This window comes from Ornithorhynchus anatinus, chromosome 18 (assembly GCF_004115215.2).
Source record: "Ornithorhynchus anatinus isolate Pmale09 chromosome 18, mOrnAna1.pri.v4, whole genome shotgun sequence".
NCBI classification, from domain to species: Eukaryota; Metazoa; Chordata; class Mammalia; order Monotremata; family Ornithorhynchidae; genus Ornithorhynchus; species Ornithorhynchus anatinus.
In genome coordinates, this window is record NC_041745.1 from 12,752,412 (window position 1) to 12,773,162 (window position 20,751).

At 51.8% G+C, this 20,751-nt stretch overlaps 1 protein-coding gene across 2 annotated transcripts in view; it reads right to left on the reverse strand.

Moving 5' to 3' along the window:
- Nucleotides 1–20,751, reverse strand: part of UBE3A (ubiquitin protein ligase E3A) — an 80,108-nt gene that overhangs the window by 31,413 nt on the left and 27,944 nt on the right. For both annotated transcript variants that reach the window (XM_029083015.2, XM_029083016.2), the window contains exons 4-5: nt 16,546–16,590; nt 6,425–6,735 (exon numbers count right to left, since the gene is read on the reverse strand). In XM_029083015.2, the coding sequence (XP_028938848.1) occupies nt 6,425–6,735; nt 16,546–16,590 (356 nt within the window). The remainder of the gene's footprint in view (nt 1–6,424; nt 6,736–16,545; nt 16,591–20,751) is intronic.

Consider the following 20,751-nt stretch of genomic DNA (forward strand, 5'->3'; position numbering starts at 1 on the left):
CAGTCGGCCACGGGGAGGTTGACTGGCGGCAGGGGGATGTGCGAGAACGGAAGACCGGCTCCGAGGCGGGGCTCGTGAGGTAGGCTTGGGAGGCATCCACACACAGGCGATAACAAATAACTTCCAGGATCCACCGATGGCGCTGAATATTTCCGTCGGATCCGGGAGCCGCTCCCGGCGTTTTCCCCATATTTCACATACCGCGGAGATCGGGTTCGCCGGCCGGCGCTGGGATCCGGACCGGCGTGGTGACTCCGGGGACTCTTCGGGTGCCGATATTCTTCAGCGGCAGCTCCGGCTAGGATCCCGCTGGCAGCGGAGGGCGATGAGACGTCTCGGCGGTTGTCAAGAGTTGATCTTCCGCTTTGCTTCGGGAGGACGATGTTAACTTTGACATACCGTGGCATCTCTTCGGTGTTGGGGGAGAGCTTGGGAAAGAGCCCGGGCTTCCCCGGGGTGGAGGGTCCAAGCACTTGCGGCCACGGGGTGACTTCACGGCGTGGTGCAGAGTGCCCGGGACCGGGAGTCAGGGGACCTGGGTTCCGATTCCAGCTCTGCCGCTGACCCGCTGCGTGATCCTGGGCAAGCTGCTTAACCTCTCTGGACCTTTTTCCTCACCTTCGAAATACAGATGAAACAACTGCTATCTCCCCTTCTTTGCTTATGAGTCCCACGTGGACCGTGTCCAATCTACTTCATATCTACCCCCGTGGTCCGGCACGCAGAAAGCATCTAAGTGATTCTATTCGTATTATTAGTGCGGCGACTAGCTTATCTTTGAACGCTGAAAAGATTTCTGCGTTTCTTAAGCCCTTGAAGGTAGAGTTTTTAGTGAAACTGTAGAACCGTCACTTCCTCCTCCTTCAAGACTCCCTCCTTGTCTGTAATTAGACGGGGCCAATTTCACTCTTCGGAGGGGTCGAGTTATCCTCTACAAGCCCGTCTAACGTGTGTAAAATTTCTTGGTTCGGTGGCGGTTATAGAGCCTCGGGTCTCTCTCATTTTGTCATCCCTCTCACCTGTCATGTACGTGCTCCCTTAACTTTCTTAAAAAAATGCTATTTGCTAAGCACTACGGGCCAAGCACTGTCCAAAGCACTGGGGTAGATACGAGATAATCACAGTCCACGCCCCACATTCATTCACTCAAACATATTTACGGAGCGCCTACTGCGTGCAAAGCACTGTACTAAGCGCTTGGGAGAGTACGATATAACCACAGACGCATTCCTACCCACGACGAGCCACGTCTACATAACTGCTGGCTTCCACGAGACGATCCATTCGTACAGCACCGCAACCGTGAGAATTCATTCATCTTTGATTTGGGTGACTTTGAAAATGACCGAAAAATACTTGTCCTAGCAGGCATTTCGACTGGTCTAGAGACAGCCTCTCTGCTAGGGCTCCGCAGATGGCACTCCGAACACGCGACTTAGAGGGGTCGTGGAACTTTACTTATCAAGGTTTCAGGCTGCCCTTTCGTTTTGAAGTCAGAACCCTCTGAGGATGCCTGAAAGGCCTTAAAAATAAGCGCGTTGTTTCCCGTGTTTAAACCGTTGTGCTTCGGGAAAGGCTTCCCTTAAAAGTGCCCCGAAGAGCTCTTTTCTGGAGTTCTGGAAGAGGCCCTCCCCAAATGTTTGTTTTATTAACCATTCTTCTGTGGTCACAGCCAGAGGTGCGGGTTGAGCTGCACAATAACATTTCCTCTCCCCTTGCCCAAGAACCAGCACTGACTGGTAAGATCCAAATTTCAGGATGATCTCGACGGGTCTGTTCTTTCCAAGAAAAGAAGTCAGGGAGAAGATGATCCCCGACCGCGCACGGAACTAGGCCCTGGGGCAAAGAAAATGAAAATGAGCGGACTCGAAATCCTTCTCGCACGTACCGCCCAGCAAAGGTGAGATGCTGGTGAACTGGCTGCATTCACGTTGCTCATTAGGAAACTGTCTGCGGGCATGAGTGAGAGAAGGGGGGGGGAATGATCATTTACGTTTAGAAAAAAACAAAACGGCCCACACATCACATCGGGGCTTCTCTTATTGGAAACTGAGAAATGGCCTTAGGGTTTCGAACCGGGAAAAACCCAAGGTCCGGGACCTAGGCGTTATAAAAAAAAAAAAAATGCAAAATTAAAATACGGTATATAAGGCCCTCGCTCTGTGCCAGGCACTGTAGTAAGCACTGGGGTAAAACACTACAAGGTAATCAGGTTGGACACGGTCCCTGTCCCATAAAGGGCTCAAAGTCTTAGTTCCCGTATCACGGAGCAGGTAACCGAGGCCCGGAGAAGTGCCGTGACTTGCTCAAAGTCACACAGCAGACAAGTGAGGGAGCTAGGATTCGAACCCAGGTCCTCTGAGTCCCAGGCCCGGGCTCCTTCCACTGGACCATGCTGCTTCGTCACCTCCCTTGCCTGCCGGCCCCCTCGCCAGGAGGCAGAGAAGCCGCGTGGCACGGCGGAAAGAGCACGGACTCGGGAGTCCGAGCACGCGGGTTTGAAGCCCTGCTCCCCTTTTCTTCCCTTCTCCCTCTCCCCGGGTTTCCACCTATGCCACTTGTCTGCTGTGTGACTTGGCAAGCCACTTAACCTCTCTGCGCCTCCGTTACCTTACCGCAAAATGGGGATTAAGCCCGTGAGCTTCCGTGGGCCAGCCTTGCATCTATCCCAGCACAGTAAGCCCTTAAACACCAACAGTTACTGTTCTATTTTTAGACTGAAAATGGGCCTAGCCGAGCTTAGTCTGGGGCTGCAGAGAGCAGGGTCCTCCCCAGCGTGAATCCAGAGATATCGCTCTTCTTCTCTCGCTTCACCCATCAACGGAAAAGAGCCCCCGGTGCCCCCTCCCACATCCCCACCCCAACCTGGGTCCCACTTCGAAACCGGTGCGAACCCGAGAAGCAGCGTGGCCTGACGGAGAGAACACGGGCTTGGAGCCAGAGGACCTGCCTTCTAATCCAGCTCTGCTGAGGGTCCTTAGGCCGTTAATCACTTCCCTGTGCCTTCTCAGCCTCCTTCATCTGTTAAATGGGATTAAATGTCTTGTTCGCCCTCCTACTTGACTGTGAGCCCACAGGAAATGTGTCCAAACCAACCGAACTGTGCCTCCTGGAAACACGAGGACAAGGTTTTTGTTTTTTGGTTTGTTTACTGGTATTTGTAGCACTTACTATGTGTGCCAGGCACCGTTCTAAGTGCCGGAGTAGATACGAGGTGATCAGGTCGGACAGTTCCCTGTCCCACGTGGACTCACGGTCTTAATCCCATTTTACGGACGAGGTAACCGAGGCCCAGAGGTTGCATGACTTGCTCAGGGTCACGGGCAGACAGCTGGCAGAACGGGATTAGATCCAGTTCCTTTTGACTCCAGGGCCGTGCTCTATCCATTAGGCCACGCTGCCTCTCCGAACTGGTTGAGACCAAGTGGCGTCTAAGAAATACCGCAATTATCTTCCATCCTTTGCACGTGACGACGCCACTGCGCACGCGGACCAACTGCCGCGGGAGAGGGCTACGCTCCTTCTGACACCGAGCGCCGGTGGACATCGACCTCGGCGCCCTGGCATTCGGCCATTTCAGAGGGTGGGCTCTGGCCCCTTCTTCCTCCCGGAATCGTGGCTCCGAGAGAGCGCCGCCCCCTTCCCCGCCGGGCGCTTTCCGTGTTTCCTCCGGCGGACCGAGCCGTCGCCTCCCGGAGGTTCCCTTTCCGGAACGTCACGAGTCAACCCGGCTTAAGCTCCTCCGCCATTCATCCTCCTGACCGTTCCGCTCGGCAGAGCCACCGCCTCCGCGTCGCGTCTTCAAGGCCGTTCCCTCGACCGTGTCCCGTGACGGGGGTGGCCCTGGCATCTTCCCTGGGGCGCAGCTCGCCCACGGCTTCTGGCTCCTCTCGCGAGGCGGTGGGCCCAGCGGCCGCCGGTCCGTCCTTCGCCCGGGTTGGGAGGGACGCCCGGAACCGTCTAGGGGTCGGCCGGAGTGGCGGGATCGTCTCTCTCTGTTGCTGAACTGTACTTTCCGTGTGATCCGTACGGTGCCCCGCACGGAGTAGGCGCTCAACAGCTACGACTTAGCGAATGAACCCAGCCGCCCGCGCCCCACGAGGTCTGGGTTGGGCGGCTCCTGGTTCCGGAGGCTTGGCCGCCCCGGTTCGAGACGTCACCCCTTCTGGCGGTCCCGCTTGCCACCTCACGCGGGAACGCCACGTGCCACGCGCACGGCTAATTTCCGCCGCTCGAAATAACACGCCTCCGCTGTCGCCGCCTCTCTCTCAGCCACCCTTCGCCCCGTTTTTCTTCCGACCTTACCTAAGTAGTTACGAACACAATCGCGGTGACATCTGTCTCGAGTGCTTTCGGTTCATCTTTTTCCCGAAGCTCCCGATCCTGTTCTCCTAGAGGCTCGGGCTGCACGACACATCTCCCGACGGGCCGGGGGAAACGGGCGGCCCCGCGGGCCTTGGAGGGACGACGGCTCACCGGGCTCTGGCTGAAGAGCAGCTGGCCTTGCCCCCGCCCGCCCGCCCCGGAGTTCAACCTTCTCCCGTCCCTTCCCTTGGCCGTCGGAGGCCAGAGCCGTCACGCACGGATTTCACTCCGAGATGGATGGCCGAACTGCCCGAGGCCGGTCGGGCCCCATTTCGTAAGGCGCCTGGAGACGAGCCCCTCGGCCCAGCGCCGCTTAGCCGCTGACATCGGTTCGCGCTGGGCGCGGTTCTCTCAGCACGGTGCCCGTCCTCCCTCGTTTAGACCCGAACAGAACTGACTTCCACAGAATCTCCCCAACGTTTAGGCCTTGGGGAGCATTTAACCGTAGTAATACCAAGACCTATACCGATATTAATGATAATAGCGTAGGTGGCCGTCACTATAATAATTATGGCACTCGTGAAGCACTCGCTGATGTGCCAAGCACCGCTCCAGTGTGAGGGCGGTTCGGGTTTATCCGGTGGACCACAGTCCCCGTTCACGTGGGGCTCACGTCTTCATACATCAAAGGGCATCCCGCATCCCAGTTGATGCTGGAAATGCAAACCACAGAGACATAAATCCCGAACTCCAATTCATTTAACCTCCTCCCCGTAACTGGACCGAACGGGCACGGATACCAGAAATTACTGTGACGTCTCATCCATTGCAAATCCAAATAAAGGAAACGACATACTTGGATCTGTTTTTAGCTCTACCAGCTTCTGAGACCCCTCAGGTGAGGAACAGAGATCAGGGAAGCAGGATTGCCTAGTGTTAAGGCCCGGGAGTCGAAGGTCATGGTTCTAATCCCGGCTCCGCCACCTGTCTGCTGTGTGACCCCGGGCAGGTCACTTCACTTCTCTGGGCCTGTTACCTCATCTGTAAAATGGGGCTCGAGACTGTGAGCCCCACGTGGGACCAAGGACTGCATTCAACCCGACTGCTTGTATCTGCCCCAGAGCTAACTACAGTGTCTGGCACATAGTAAGTGCTTAACAAATACCATAATTATTATTATTATTAGTGTGTGCAGGGAGGACAGGTTCCCCCGAGGTTGCCAGGTAAGTTATCCACAGGTCTCCGTCTCAAGCACCAACATACATCTGCAAGCGGCGTGGCTTACTGGGTAAAGCAGCGTGGCTCAGTGGAAAGAGCACGGGCTTCGGAGTCAGAGGTCATGGGTTCGAATCCCGGCTCTGCCACTTGTCTGCTGGGTGACCCTGGGCGAGTCACTTCACTTCTCCGCGCCTCAGTTCCCTCATCTGTAAAATGGGGATTAAGACCGTGAGCCCCACGTGGGACGACCCGATTCCCGTGTCTACCCCGGCGCTTAGAACGGTGCTCGGCACATAGTGAGCGCTTGACAGATACCAACATTATTATTATTATACAGCACGGGCCCGGGAACCAGAAGGACTGGGTTCTAGTCCCGGCTCCGTCAAATGCGTCTGCCGTGTGACCTTGGACAAATCATTCGTATATATTATTTATTACCCTATTTATTTGGTTAATGAGGTGTACATCCCCTTGATTCTATTTATCGCGATTACGGTGTCTTGTTTTCGTTTTGTTCTATTTGGCTTTGCTCCCCGTCTCCCCCGTTCAGACCGTGAGCCCGTCGCTGGGCAGGGGGGGTCTCTCTCCGTTGCCGAACTGTCCATTCCGAGCGCTTAGTACAGTGCTCTGCACACAGTAAGCGCTCGGAAAATACCACCGAATGAATTATTAGGCGAGGTGGGGGTCGAATAACACAGTAAACCCTAGGACCGGAAGACGGCAGAACGATAAATTACAAGCGACGCAGCTTGGAGAAAATCAGACCGACGTGGAGGCCAAAGCCCGAAGCCTCTCTTCCCGGGGGTGACCCCGAGTCCAGGCCGGGAGACTTCCGCGTGCAGCCGCCCCTCCCCACCGCAGAGCGGACGGCGGAACGAAAATGGGCGCGCAAAGGCCTCACCTTTGAAGTCATCTCTAGGGCCGTGGGCTTCCTTCCGATTCATTCTCCTCTCGGGGCAGGACTTGTTCGGGGTGCCTTGGGAGTTGGTTTCCAGGTAAGCCGAGCTAGCCCCTTTCTTGGAGGGATGAGGATCGCAGAGTTTTGCGTTAATCTTATAAAGCTCCAGGGCCTTAACGGCTGCTGCATTGTTATCCAAACGAAGGAAAGTCGGGCAGGAAGCACAAAACTCATTCGTGCAGACCTCATTTCCACAGCCCTCGGTTAACTGGTGGTAATAGCGTTCTATTAGATGCTTTGCAGCTGCTCGCTTCCTGTACCGGACGGTTCGAAAGGGAAGCACAGAGATTAGTACGGCTCTCGGACGCCAAGCTCGCTCCCATCGCCCGCCGGGCCGAAGTTAGTGAAGCACGGACGCGGCCGACGAGTCGCCCGCGTCGGGGGTGGACTTGCCCGGCTTTCGAAGATACGGGGAATACAGACTGGATTTGCAGATGTCAAATGGAAACAACAGAGGAGGCTCTGTTCTCATTAAGGGCAGGGAAGGTTGCTGCAGTTCTACTGAATTGTAACAATAATAATAATAATGATAACGTTGGTATCTGTTAAGCGCTTACTCTGTGCAGAGCACCGTTCCAAGCGCTGGGGGAGATACAGGAGGCTCACAGTTAATCCCCATTTTCCAGATGAGGGAACCGAGGCCCAGAGAAGTGAAGTGACTTGCCCACAGTCACCCGGCTGACGAGGGGCAGAGCCGGCATTCGAACTCATGACCTCTGACTCCCAAGCCCGGGCTCTTTCCACTGAGCCACGCTGCTTCTCTATCGTACTCTCGCCAGTGCTCGGTACAGTGCTCCACACGGAGTAGGCGCTAAACCAATACCACTGATCGATTTTAACTGCTGCGTTCCCCCTCCTCTAGACTGTAACCTCCTTGAGAAGCGGCGTGGCTCAATGGAGAGAGCAGGGGCTTGCGAGTCGGAGGATGTGGGTTCTAATCCCGGCTCCGCCACTCGTCTGCTGTGCGACCGTGGGCAAGCCGCTTCACTTCTCTGGGCCTCAGTTACCTCGTCTGGAAAGTCCGAGCTGTACATCACCCTGACTCTATTTATTTGCTACTGTTTTAACACGTTCTTCCCCCGGATTCTATTTATTGCCATCGTTCTCGTCTGTCCGTCTCCCCCGATTAGACCGTAGGCCCGTCAAAGGGCAGGGACTGTCTCTGTTACCGATCTGTAATTCCAAGCGCTTAGTACAGTGCTCTGCACGTAGTAAGCGCTTAGTAAATACTACTGAATGAAGGAATGAATGGAAAACGGGGGATGAAAACTGTTAGCCCCGTGTGGAACAACCTGATTACCCTTTATCTACCCCAGTGCTTGGCACATAGTAAGCATTTAACAAATACCATAATAGATAGTGGGCAGGGAATGTGTCTGTTATATTGTTGTGTTGTACTCTCCCAGGCCTTCAGCACAGTGCTTTGCACACAGTGATTAATAAATACGACCGATTGATCTGGGTTTCTTCTCACATCGGCCAGGCTGGGCCACCACATACTTCCAAGGTAAACGCTGGTAGGGGCAGAGACTGTGACCGGCCCGAATGCCCCTCTATCTACCCCAGCACTTAGTACGGGGCTTAGCGCATAAGGGCTTCCACAGCACAGTTATTACTATTATTATTCCTGCCATCTTCGTACTTTGCATTTGGGGAGAGGGCTTCTACACTTGGAGTTAAGAACAAGAATACTTAGGAGAGACGAGTAAAACTGACCGTGGTGGCCAGTGACCCAAGGGGTCTCTTCAGAGAACGGTGAGGAGAACCCCCTCACAAAAAAGTATTTCGATGCATTTGGGAAAAAAAGAGTCCTAGCCATCACACGCTAAATTACACTCTAATTTTACTGATGACCCTATAGATACTTGTCACGGCATATATAAAGGTCCTAACCACCCATTTGAGTAATCCTGTGGAGGTTGTTTACCGTGGCGGAATTACGACGAATAAATACGAGTGACTGATTCACAGGCTGACTTTCTGCTTACTATTTTCCCAGTTAAAATGCCCTTAATTTTTTCAGAAGTAATTTTATTCTGTGGGGGGGGGGAGAGGGAGAGACTTTAATTAGAATTTGAAAAAGGAAAATAAAAAGATGCGGCGGGCGTGGAACAGGTGGAGATCGTGTTATAAGGTACAGTCCTAAAAATCCATATGCTACATGGAAAGGATTCTTAAGTGCAAGACGTATTTTACCTCGACAGTTGTCACCTGTAAAATGGGGGTTCAAAACCTATTCTTCCTCCCACTTAACCTGCGAGCTCTACGTGGGAGGGGGACTGCGTCCCAACTGATCATCTTATACCTACTCCACTGCCTAGCAAAGTGCATACTTCACTAACTCCACTATCGTGATTTGGTGTTCAGGTTCTGAGTAGTACTGAGATGTAATCAGAAATTAAATTAACTGGAAAATGCTCGCAATGAGACATTTTAAGTGAATAAAGCATTTCGGAGCTTCGATCCATTCATATGCTGGATCCTTCGCTAAAGCGAGAGAGCGCTTTTATAAAAGGATGCAAAGAGCTTGGCCCACGGTAAGCGCTTAGCAGATACCACTGCTATTGCAAATCCGACTTAAAATACCTCAGATTTTCCGTCAGCAATCACGGCGGCACGGCCGAGCGCATGGACCGTGATTCTGGATTCTAATACCAGCTTCGCCACTTGCCTGCTGTGTGACCTCGGGCAAGTCGCTTCACTGCTCTGTGCCTCAGTTACCTCATCAGTAAAACGGAGATTAAGACCGTCTGCCCCATGTGGAACAGGGACCGTGTCCCCAGTGCTCAGACCAGCGCCTGATACAGAGTAAGCGCTTCATAAATACAATCATTATCGTCAGCACTAACACGTCTCGGCTGATACGTCTGCTTCAAACGCTCCTGATTTCTCTTGGCTGACAGGTCGGCAACCGGGCCCCGTCTGTAGAGGGGTTTCCGCCCGTGGCGACGACGGCCCGTGAACCTGTCACATTTTCTGAAAGTCGGTTGCCAACTGACGGCAGCGCGGCTCAGTGGAAAGAGCCCGGGCTTGGGAGTCAGAGGTCGGGGGTTCTAATCCCCACCCTGCCACACGTCAGCTGTGTGCCTTTAGGCAAGTCACTTAACTTCTCTGGCCTCCGTTACCTCATCTGTAAAATGGGGACTGAGACTGTGAGCACCACGTGCGTCCAACCCGATCTGCCTGTATCCACCTCAGCGCTTAGTGCAGTGCCTGGCACACAGTTAAGCGCTTAACAGATGCCATAATTATTATTATTATCTGCAGGGCATACCTGCTGCTGGGTCACGTGCCTAACGAGGAAGCCCGGGTTCAGCGGGCCTCTCGAGGTGACTCGGGGAGGCTTCTCCCGGCCTTCCAGCCCGCCCGCCAGTGCACCCAGGGGCAGATCCCTTCAAGGCCCGCCTTGGCTTCCGGCCTCTGCCGGTGGCTCGGTCCGGACCGGGACGCTCTGTTTCGATGAGGTTTTATCATGTATGTAACCTCTTTATTATAGGAAAACAGCACAGTAGAGTGAACAGAGCACGCAGCTGGGAGTCAGAAGGTCATGGGTTCTAATCCCGGCTCCGCCACGTGTCTGCCGTGTGGCCTTGGGCAAGTCACTTCTCTGGGCCTCAGTTAATGGGGGTTAAGACTGTCGGCCCCTCGCGGGGCAGGGACCCCGTCCAGCCCGATCTGCTTATATCCACCCCAGCGATCAGTACAGTGGCTGACACAGTCATCATCACTGTTACTTTCCTTCACAGAGCTTGTCTATTTCCTCGAGGAGGAGGCCGTTAGGCAAGTTGATCGGGTGGAAGATCCAGCTGCTAACTGATCTCTGTTGCCACCCGTGCCACGAAACGTTTAATCTTCCACACCTTGACATAATCCAAAGCACCATCACCAAACCATGATGGGTCTAACTTTATCACACCCAAGTGGGCTTTTGATAAGGTAAGAAGAACCCGGCGGACTGAAACGTCACTCGTTCCGCACTGGGCACGGTTACTGCAATGACACCTCCTCTCACGTAAGAAAAATGACTAAGCCCAGAGAAAGATATAAAACCAGATTTCTAGCCGGTACTGTGGTACCCCAGAGCGACTTTCGCTTTTCCTCAAACACGAAAACGAACTCGCTTCGTCAAACACGTAGCATATATCGGGACCCAGAAAAATGACTGAGAACCGTGAGTTACCTGGTATTAATCACCGGTTAATAAAGCACATCCACAGCACTTAGTTTTAAAACCTCACCAGCTTCATCAGGTCCAGGATGGACTACGTGAATAAAAAGCCACTACTACAGCCAAGATCAGCGTTACCAAATCAAGACCACACGGCACAATAGATATCAGAGCATCGCACTCCTTAGACTTACAGCTATATTTCTCTATAACGCAGAATCTCTTAGGTTCTCACTCAAACAGAAGTGGACAACAGTATTTTCCCACACTGGTCAGCTCTCCGATTTTCAGTGGATCCAAAGCGAAGGCCGATTGCCGTCTTGTGAACGACACGTAACCCCACCCGAGGGTCAAGAGCTCAGATCTGCCGCGGGGAGGTTGGAGGGGGGCACTCCACCACTTTCTGAGCATCTCTTGGCCCCAGAAGGCGAAGGGGAGGTGAGTGGGAGAAGCAGAAAATGCGGGGAGAAAAAGGGAGAAGAGAGTAGAAACGAGAATAAAGAGATGTGTGTGTATATGAGTGTGATGGTGGGGTCGGGGGCAGGGAAGGGTGGTGGGGACGACGATTCTTTTTTCCTCTTTTATATGCTCCTGGCTCGGGACTGCCTTTCACCTTAGTTGTGCCAACACTGCATAACAACAATGACTACCACTTTCACTGACCATGTTTTTTGGTGTCTGTGCCGAGCTGGGAACATATCCAAGCAATTACGTATTGCATCCAGGGCTTCTTGGATGACTACCACCGTTTGGCAACTTTTATCCTTTTGAGCCACAGAGCCACTTACATCTCGGCAGGTAAGAGAGGAATGATCTTGCTTTAGACAAAGATAAGGAGGGGTGCAGCTGGTGAGAGGCAGGACGGATTGCTCAGTTAGATTAAGCGAGAGTTTAGGAGATCCATTCTAAGACACTCTGCCGATGACTCGCCCTGAGACTCCGAATACGCCCACCTTCACCAACTACACTCCGATGTCTAATTCTGGAGGACGGTGACGGAGAAATTGGTGTTCTGCTTCTTCCAGCTTCCCTGAGTCTTTTGCAAAGTTACAGTCGATGTTATCTGATCACCGGGAAAGAACGACCGTCCACACGATTTCATTTTTTTTTTTTAATTGCCTCAAGCTAAGGCCCTGGAAGTGTTATCCCATTATTTCCTAAAAAAAAACCAGGTGGCATTAAACCGGCTCCTCTTTCTAAAGGGGATTCCGCCTGGGTTGCTTAGTCTGTCAGCTGAATTTACTGAGCGCTTACTGTGTGCAGAGCACAGTGCTAAGGGTGTGGGAGAGTACAATGTAAACGACCGATGCATTCCCTGCCCACAACGAGCTTACGGTCTAGAGGGGGAGAGAGACATTAATACAAGTGAATTATGTACCCAAGTGGCTGGGAAGGGGGATGAATAAAGGGAGCAAGTCAGGGCGACGCAGAAGGGAGCTGAAGAAAAGGCAAAGGGGGCTTGGGCGGGGAAGGCCTCTTGGAGGAGACGTGCCTTCAGTAAGGCTCTGAAGGAGCGGAGAGAAATCGTCTGACAGATACGAGGAGGAGGGGCGTAGAGGCAGGTCGGGGGCGAGAGTCGGCGGTGCGACGGACGAGATCGGGCTACAGTGAGGTTAAAAGTTAGAGGAGCGAAGTGTGAGGGCTGGCTGTAGCAGGAGAGTAGCGAGGCGAGGTAGGAGGGGGCAAGGTAAGGCCAATGGTAAGGAGTTTCTGTTGGATGCGGAGGTGAGGGGCCAGCAGTTCTTCCTCCACCCACAGTCGGAGCAATAGGACGGAGTCTCGTCGACTCTTCCCCTCTAAGACAGGCTGGACGTTAAAGCTGTCGGGAAGCTGTGGTCATTTAATCCTTCCTTTCTCGTTACCACCTTCACGGGGCAGCGGCAACCTCTCAGAATCAAATTATTTTAGGAGTGAGGAGATGAACACGTTAACTGAACCTCAATCCGGGAAAGGAGCATGGGAGTTGGTGGAAAGAGAAAAGTGCCTAGAAATCTCACGGGGGCATTTCCCTCTCCCTTAATGAACAGGCCTTAGCTAGCTTTTTCCTCAGAGGTTTGCAATCTGAGGATGCCCCCATCTTCCCAGCAGCTCTCCAAGTAGATGTTCAGGTCCAAAGAAGTGTACATCCTAGCCCGAAGGACGACTGGCTCTGTAACTGGTGCACCTTTGACGGGCCCTTGCAGGATTCCCCAGGTGGGCAACAAGCACACTTACTATGTGCTACGCACTGGGGCGGACGCAAAGTTACGCGATGAGGCACAGTCCCTGCCCCACGCGGGGGCTCACCATCTCATTCCCACTTTACAGAGAAGGAAACCGAGGGTCAAAGAGGTTGAGTGAATGGTCCGAGGATACCCAGAAGACCAATGGCACAGCTGAGGCTCCATCCCAGATCACTTGACTTCCAGGCACGTGCTCGACCCGGGAGACCACGCCCTTCCCTTCCGCGATGGGATCTGCTCACGGCTTTTTTTCAAACCAGAGAGGAGACATGGTATATTTCTCTTTCCCATCGTCCACTCCAGCGTCAAACTTTCCCTCGGCGAATAGCCGAAAAGGGGGGAAAAAAAAATCCCTCCTTTTCATTCGGCTAAGACAAAAATCATGGGATGTTACATCCCAGAGGAAAACGCTGGGGAAAAACTACACCAAACCTAAGGTTAAACATCTGTCACGCACGCAGTGGGAAGCAGCGTGGCCTAGTGGAAAGAGCACGGGCCACGGAGGCGGCGGACCTGAGTTCTAATCCCGGCTCTGCCACGTGCTTGCTGTGTGACCTCGGGCAAGTGGCTTAACTTCTTTGTGCCTCAGTTCCCTCATCTGCAAAATGGGGATTCAAAGCCGGTTCTCCCTCCCTACTTAGATTGTGAGCCCCATGTGGGACCCGATAATCGTGTCTACCCCAGCGCTCAATACAGTGCTTGGCATAGAGTAAACACTTAAATACCATGATTATTATGAAGAATTATAATTATGGCACTTATTAAGAGCTTTTAGTGTACTAAGCGTCTGGGTAGACACGAGATTGGACTGTATGAAATAGTCCCCAAAGAAGAAAATGAAAAGTTCCATCTTTTATCAAAAAGTTACGACGACTTAGATACCATCTAAAGGTAGAATTAAGGGTTAAAAAAAATGTCCTCCTCACCCCTTAGCGGGAAAGTCAGTCCCTCAAGGAGGACTGCTGCTGAGGGAACTGAGGCACAGACAAGTTAAATGAGAAGCAGCGAGGCCCAGTGGAGAGAGGACGGGCCCGGGAGTCAGACCGATCCGGTCTCTAATCCCGGCTCCTGTCTGCTGCGGGACTTTGGGCAAGTCACCTCACTTCCCTGGGCCTCAGTTACCTCATCTGTAAAATGGGGGTTAAAACCTGGAGCCCCAAGTGGGACAAGGATTGTGTCCAACCTGACGAGCTCGTATCTAACCCACTGCTTAGTACAGTGCCCGCCAAACAGGCGCTTAACAAATATGATTTTAAAAAAAAGTGGGAAGCGAGGTGGCCCTCGCTAGCCTGGTCTGTCCAGAGGCAGAGGGTCCCCAAAGCCTAACTCTGCTGCCTCTCAGCTTCGCTTTGCAAGCTAGAGGCCAGAGGCAGCCGGGTGCCATCTCTAGGACCCAAAATTAAGGATTTCTCCCCAAGGGAGAATTTAGGGGGTGGGGGGATGTGAACTGAAGGTAGGCAACTCCAAGACAGATGCTTAGATATCTCAGATGGGTGAGCAAAAAGTTACATCCGTTGCTGCCTTTAAGAGGATTACTGCTTTCGAGAGTCGATGGAGTCTCTGAAATGCCAGTTCCCTTGGGAACACGCAACTGTTTGTTTGCTTCAAATAGGTCAAAAGTTGCGGTAAACGCAGGGAAGCTGTTACCTCAAGAAGTTGTGCCCGTGGAAACGTCAGGAGATCTGAGAACAGCTGGGACAGTCAAGAGGCCCCTAAGAACACAAAAATAGCCCATCCGATCCGGTATTTTGAGTCGGCAGCGACGACAGGCTGTTCGGAGGCAGTGTCTGACAGTACGCCCTACCGGGCAACCATCCTCATGGTTAGGGATGAATAAATCTCCCCCGACACCCTGGCATCCCCTAACTTTTCTTTTAGTAACCCACCACGGATCATCCGTAGTACAATCACTCATCCTATCCCGACTGGATGTTTGCATCAGCATCCTTTCTGACCTCCCAACCCCCTGTCTCTCCCCACTTCAGTCTATACTTCACGCTGCTGCTAGGATTATCTTTCTACACAAACGTTCTCCCGCCTCACAAATCTCCAGCGATTGCCCATCGACCTCCGTATCGAGCAAAAACTCCTCACTGTTGGCTTCAGAGTTCTCCATCGCCATCCCCCCCCTCACCTCACCTCCCTTCTCTCCTTCTACGTCCCAGCCCCCTCACTCCACTCCTCTGGTGCCGCTCACCTTCTCACTGGGCCTCGTTCTCTCCTGTCCCGCCGTCGAACCTCTGGCCTGTAACGCCCTTCCTCCTCAACTCTGCCAATAATCACACTTCCCCCCTTCAAAGCATTACGGAAGGCTCACCTCCTCCAAGAGGTCTTCCCAGACAGAGCAGCTCTTTCCCCCCACTCCTCCCAGGCTCCCCAACTCACTCCCTTTGCTCTCCCCGCTGCCCCACAGCCCTTGTGTATATAAATGTACATATCTATAATTCTATTTATTTACATCAATGCCTGTTTACTAGTTTTGATGTGCGTATGTCTTTAATTCCGTTTTTTCATGTTGATGCTATTGATGCCTGTTTACTTCTTTTGATGTCTGTCTCCCCCTTCTAGACTGTAAGCCTGGTGCGGGCGGCGACTGTCTGTCTTTACTGCTGAACTGTACTTTCCAAGCGCTTGGTACATGCTCTGCACACAGGACGCGCTCAGTAAATATGAATGAATGATTGACTGGACTCTCCTGAATCCGCCGACAGGTTCTGTCTGCACAACTTCCTGATAGTGACCCTTCCACCTTTAGCCCACTGCGTGCAGAAGTGTTTCCCTTGGTTGGTTCGAACAGACTGCTGGAAGGGTAAGTTTGGAAAGCTACAAGGTGCATCCTTTAAACCAGGAGACTGGAGGTCAACCACCAGCCAGTTCCTCCAAGTCTAATAATAATCATAGTATTGCTTACTAAGTGCCAAGCACTGTTCTAAGCGCTGGGGTAGATACAAGGTAATCAGGTTGGCCACACTCCGTGTCCGGCATGGGGCCTGCGGTCTTAATTCCCATTTTATAGATGAGCTAACCGGAGCACAGAGACATGATTCGTCCAAGGTCACACGGCAGGCGCGAGGCAGAGCCTGGATTAGAACCCACGTCCTCCAACTCTCAGGGCCTCGCTCTATGATGTCACCGTTGGAAGCAGAATACTGGACGAGAAAGGCCGCTAAAGGGATCCAGGATTATGCCATTCATACTCCGTGGATCAGCTCCAGCTGACAGATTGCAATAAAATCCCATCAGACCGTAATGGATCGGATCAACTTTCTGGAGACGCACATTTTGCGAGATCTGCGCCCGAGCCCCGAAAACGTTGGGACGGATCCTCTTAGACCGCAGGGCAATACCTCGGGTTTGGGGGAGCTGGAGAATGGGAGAGAAGACCCTTCCCGAGAGAAACGCGGCATCCCGCTGTGGGCAGGGACTCTCTCTCTCTTTATCGTGGAAACTGTACTTTCCAAGGGCTTAGTAAAGTGCTCTGCACCCAGTAAGCGCTCAATAAATACGACGGAATGAATGACCGTGGATTCCAGTGAGCACAGTGAGGGAACCGGCCACGGGGAGGTGGGAGGCTGCATCAGACTTGTTTTGGAACCAAGGGAGTTTCTGGTCTGAGGGCCTGCAGTGTGTACTGGTGCTTTAGATTTCCTTACGAGGGGTCTGGTTCTACTTACATTCGGCTAGCTTCAATGTCGTCAGAGTGAGGTTCTCCTGGTGATCTGAAAGAGGCAGATCGAGACAATTTAAGCCTATTACTCTGCGCTCCAAAATAACTGATCTTTGGATCTGGAAGGCAAACTGGAAAGAAATCTAGCTTGCAAAAGTAAATAAACGAAACGGCGTCTCAAACTCTACCGTTTAAACCCTTCTTCAAAGTGTTTCTCTCGTTCCAGAGGGAAACAAATACTCATTAGAGGGACCAGCAAATAAACACGTCTTCAGACAGAGAAACGTATTCTTTTAGGGCTCGCCTGAGCCTGAGGATATAGATCTGTGTTGGTTATGCGATTCTTGGTGACTAACAAGAATTCAGAGCGTAACGCAACCGCGGTTATACGACTATCTATTGATCCTTTTCATAACGCTTCCGAATGTAGCGTCAGCAAATATGAAAATACTAAGCCGTCCTTCTCAGGGCACAAACCTAGCTTGTCTCATCCCGCTTCCTCTTATCCCACTCATGGCAACGAATAGAGCTTTAGCTATTTCATAATCCCATGTGGTTCGGCTGAAAACGGAACTTCAGCATCGGCAAGCTCAGACACAAAACGCTCTTTTGGGGAATTGAAAAAGAGATGCGTTTTCCAACTCGAATCAGCTTTAATTCTTATCGGAAACACAAATGGCGTGCTGATCGCGCACTAGAAAAATGAGAAATATCTGCGCTTTTCCCTTTTCTTGGCCTTTTTTTAGAATCACCTCTTCAGTCACTTTGAAAAGTGAGTTTATTTCCCAGGGTGGGCAGTCATTCTTTCAAGTCCTATTAGGAACCGATATAAGATGAGATTCCCAGCTCGGTTATTCAGGGGACTTTCCCTATCCTACCCTACCTACCTTAATCTGGTTTGAAATGGATTTTAAGAATTAAATCCCATTAGACTGCTGGAAATCACCCAAATATATAAACTCCACTCTAACCTTTTCCACGGTGGGCAAGGAAGTCACCTCTGGGTCCCACCAGCTTTGCGGGTCAGAACCCCAAGACCCCATGGAACCCGCTAAAATCCAATCCTGGACTCGGCAAGGCAAGCTTGCAGAACAAAAAATAAACACATGCCCAGTAAGCAGAAAGGTCGCTGAGGAGTGAATTCCAAAAATATTTCACCAGGCAGCAAAATCTGCAAAACTGGTTAGAAAAAAAGAAGGAAATCAGTCGATGGTATTTGATGAGCGCGTACTGTGTGGAGAGCACTGTGCTAAGCGTGGGGAGGGTACAACGGAGCCAGAGAAATGGGGAAATGGAAGCAAGCGATGAACAGCGCGTCCCAAGCAAGGAGGGAATGATGCTCAATCCCAACTGAAGCTGGGAACGGGACAGAGACCCTTAGGTCACAATTGATCTGAGGTAGAATGGGAGATTCCCTGAGGGCAAAGGTGACGTCTACCACCTCTCCCAAGTGTTTAATACAGTGCTCTGTACCAGCAGACTGTAAGCTTCTTTGGGGCCGGGATCCAGGTCACCGACTCTCCCAAGTGTTTAGTACCGTGCTCTGCACACAATAAATACCACTGATTGACGGATCAGTTATCTGTGAGAAGCCAGTGGCCTACAGTGGAAAAGAACATGGGTCTGGGAGTCAGAGGACCTGGGTTCTAATCCCGGCTTCGCCACGTGCCTGCTGTGTAACCTTGGGCATGTCACGTTCTGTGCCTCAGTTCCCTCTTCTGCAAAATGGGGGGTCACCACCCGTTCTCCCTCCTGTGAGCCCCATGTGGGACCTGATGATTTTCAATCTATCCCAGCGCTCAGTACAGTGCTCGGCACAGAGTATGCCCTTAAGTACCGCAATTATTATTATTATTACCTACACTGGACCTGACCTGCGTTTTCTAAATAGATGCCTACTCTAGAACTCTTCTGTTACAAATCTTCGGTTTGCTTTTTAAAATTTCAATTCTTTTCATTCGCCAAAGGGGGAAAAAGATTATCGTTTAGGTAATGGTTTACAAGGTAAATCATATAAAACCGATACTTATAAACACAATTGCACAGAAGGTGAGTCCTCTGGGGGACACAATCCATGTCTAATTCCCCTCTGTGCACTCATTCCCTATGTTTAGTACAGCGCTCTACACACTAAAAGCGCTAAATAAATACTACTGTGAATTTCTAGTCACCCTACTCTGGATAAAAAAAAAATTTTAAACGTATTTGCTCAAGCGGAAATGGAATAATAATGGAAAAAATATTTGAACAACGGTTTCGTTCGTTTTCCAAATATCAAGCTCAACTTAAAAAAAATTTCACTTCAGAAGCCGATCCATCGAGAGTCACTGCTGAATGCTTACTGTGCGCACAGAATTGTATTAAGTGATTGGGAGACACTTCAAAAGAGGTGTTAGACGTGCTCCCTGTCCTAAAGGAGCACACGTGGAGTTCCAACTATCCTTGAAAGAAGCTGGGAGAGTTATTTGATGGAGAGCCATTTCTCCTTGAATGCCGGATGACGTGGACCTTGGCAAAAGCAAACCACGCATTTGTGATTCCTCCCAAGGAAAGAGGACACTTTGGGCCAGGTTGTGGCGAAAAGGAATCAAGGGGCAGGTGACAAAAATTCCAACGCTTTCTTTCGACCAGCCAAGGACCGCAGTCACTCTGGCACCTTGAGGTCCGAGCTTCTCCGAGCCAAAGCTGGCCCACCTTTCTGTTTCGACTGGGATCCCGAGCCACTGGCCTGGCTCGCCAGCGGGCACGCTACCGCAGGGACTCACCCGTTCTCTGCCTGGCTCCCTGTCAGGACACCTGGGTCCTTGGGGCCTCTGGGTGTCAGTCCGCAAACCTCCGCTCTGACCACTCCACCGCCCCTCAAAGCCAACGGTAAGGCCGGCTCTTTTTAATTGCAATGGCCAAATCGGCAAAGTTGCAGTTTATCACGCCTCCCTCGCTGTAGTGAACTTCGAACTTAAAACCTGATCGAGAAAGCGTCCGTGATGAGCTATTTGGAATGAGAAGACCTCACAGTGGGATTGCCTATTCCCACAGAATATTTCCTCATCCTTTCTGCACGGAGGCGTGTGATGGATGGGGTCTGTCATTAAGCCCTTACTTGGTCTATTCGCCCCTCACTCTCTGCGTCCCTTACGTTCTTGGGAGTGTTTGCCTAAAGCACCTGATTCTCCCCGAACTCCCACAGTGCTTACGTATACAATCTTATACTTTTCTTCCGAAATTGACCGTGACGTCTACCTCCCCCCCGTCAAACTCCTTGCAAGCAGGGATCGTGTCTCCCAACTCCACTGTCTTGTACTTTCCCAAGCGCTCGGCACGGTGTTCCGCACACAGTAACGCTCGATAAATAACGCCGACTGCTCTACCCCGAGTAAGCATTCAAATACCACTGACTGGTAAAGAAAAATGAAGAAGGTTCTACGACATTCTGGGGAGAGTAAAAGAGCAGATAAGGTACGAAAGAGCACCTCACACCGTACCAGTCGGATTGATATTTTCTGCAAGTCACTGCGCTATATTTTTAATGTTGTCTGAAGATTAATTCATTCACTCGTATTTATTGAGTGTGCACAGCACTGTACTAAGCGCTTGGAAAGTACAATTCAGCAACAGAGAGACAATAGCTGCCCACAATGGGCGCACAGTCTGGGGGGGGGGGGGAGACAGACAACAAAACAAATAAATAGGCATCGATATCATCAATATAGAGTTTATAGATACACGCACATCAAAACAAGTAAACGGGCATTATATGAATAAAAAGAATTATAGATATGTACACAAGTGCTGCGGGGCGGGGAGAGGGGTCAACGGAGGTTAGAGAAAAGGGCGGCTTAGTCTGGGAAGGCCTCCTGGAAGAGGTGAGCCTTCGGTAAAGCTTCGAAGGGGGGAAGTGCGATGGTCTGGCAGATATGAGGAGGTAGGACGTGGGCCGGGGGTCCACGGCGGGACAGGTGAGAACGAGGCCCAGTGAGGAGGTTAGCGGCAGAGGAGCGGAGTGTGCGGGCTGGGCTGTAGAAGGAGAGGAGGGAGGTGAGGTAAGAGGGGGCAAGGTGTTGGAGAGCTCTGAAGCCAACAGTGAAGAACTTTTGCTTGATACGGAGGTGGACAGGCAACCACTGGAGATTTCTGGGGGGGGGGGGGGGTGACAGGCCCAGAACCTTTCTGTAGAAAGGCAATCCGGGCGGCACAGTGAAGTATAGACCCAAGT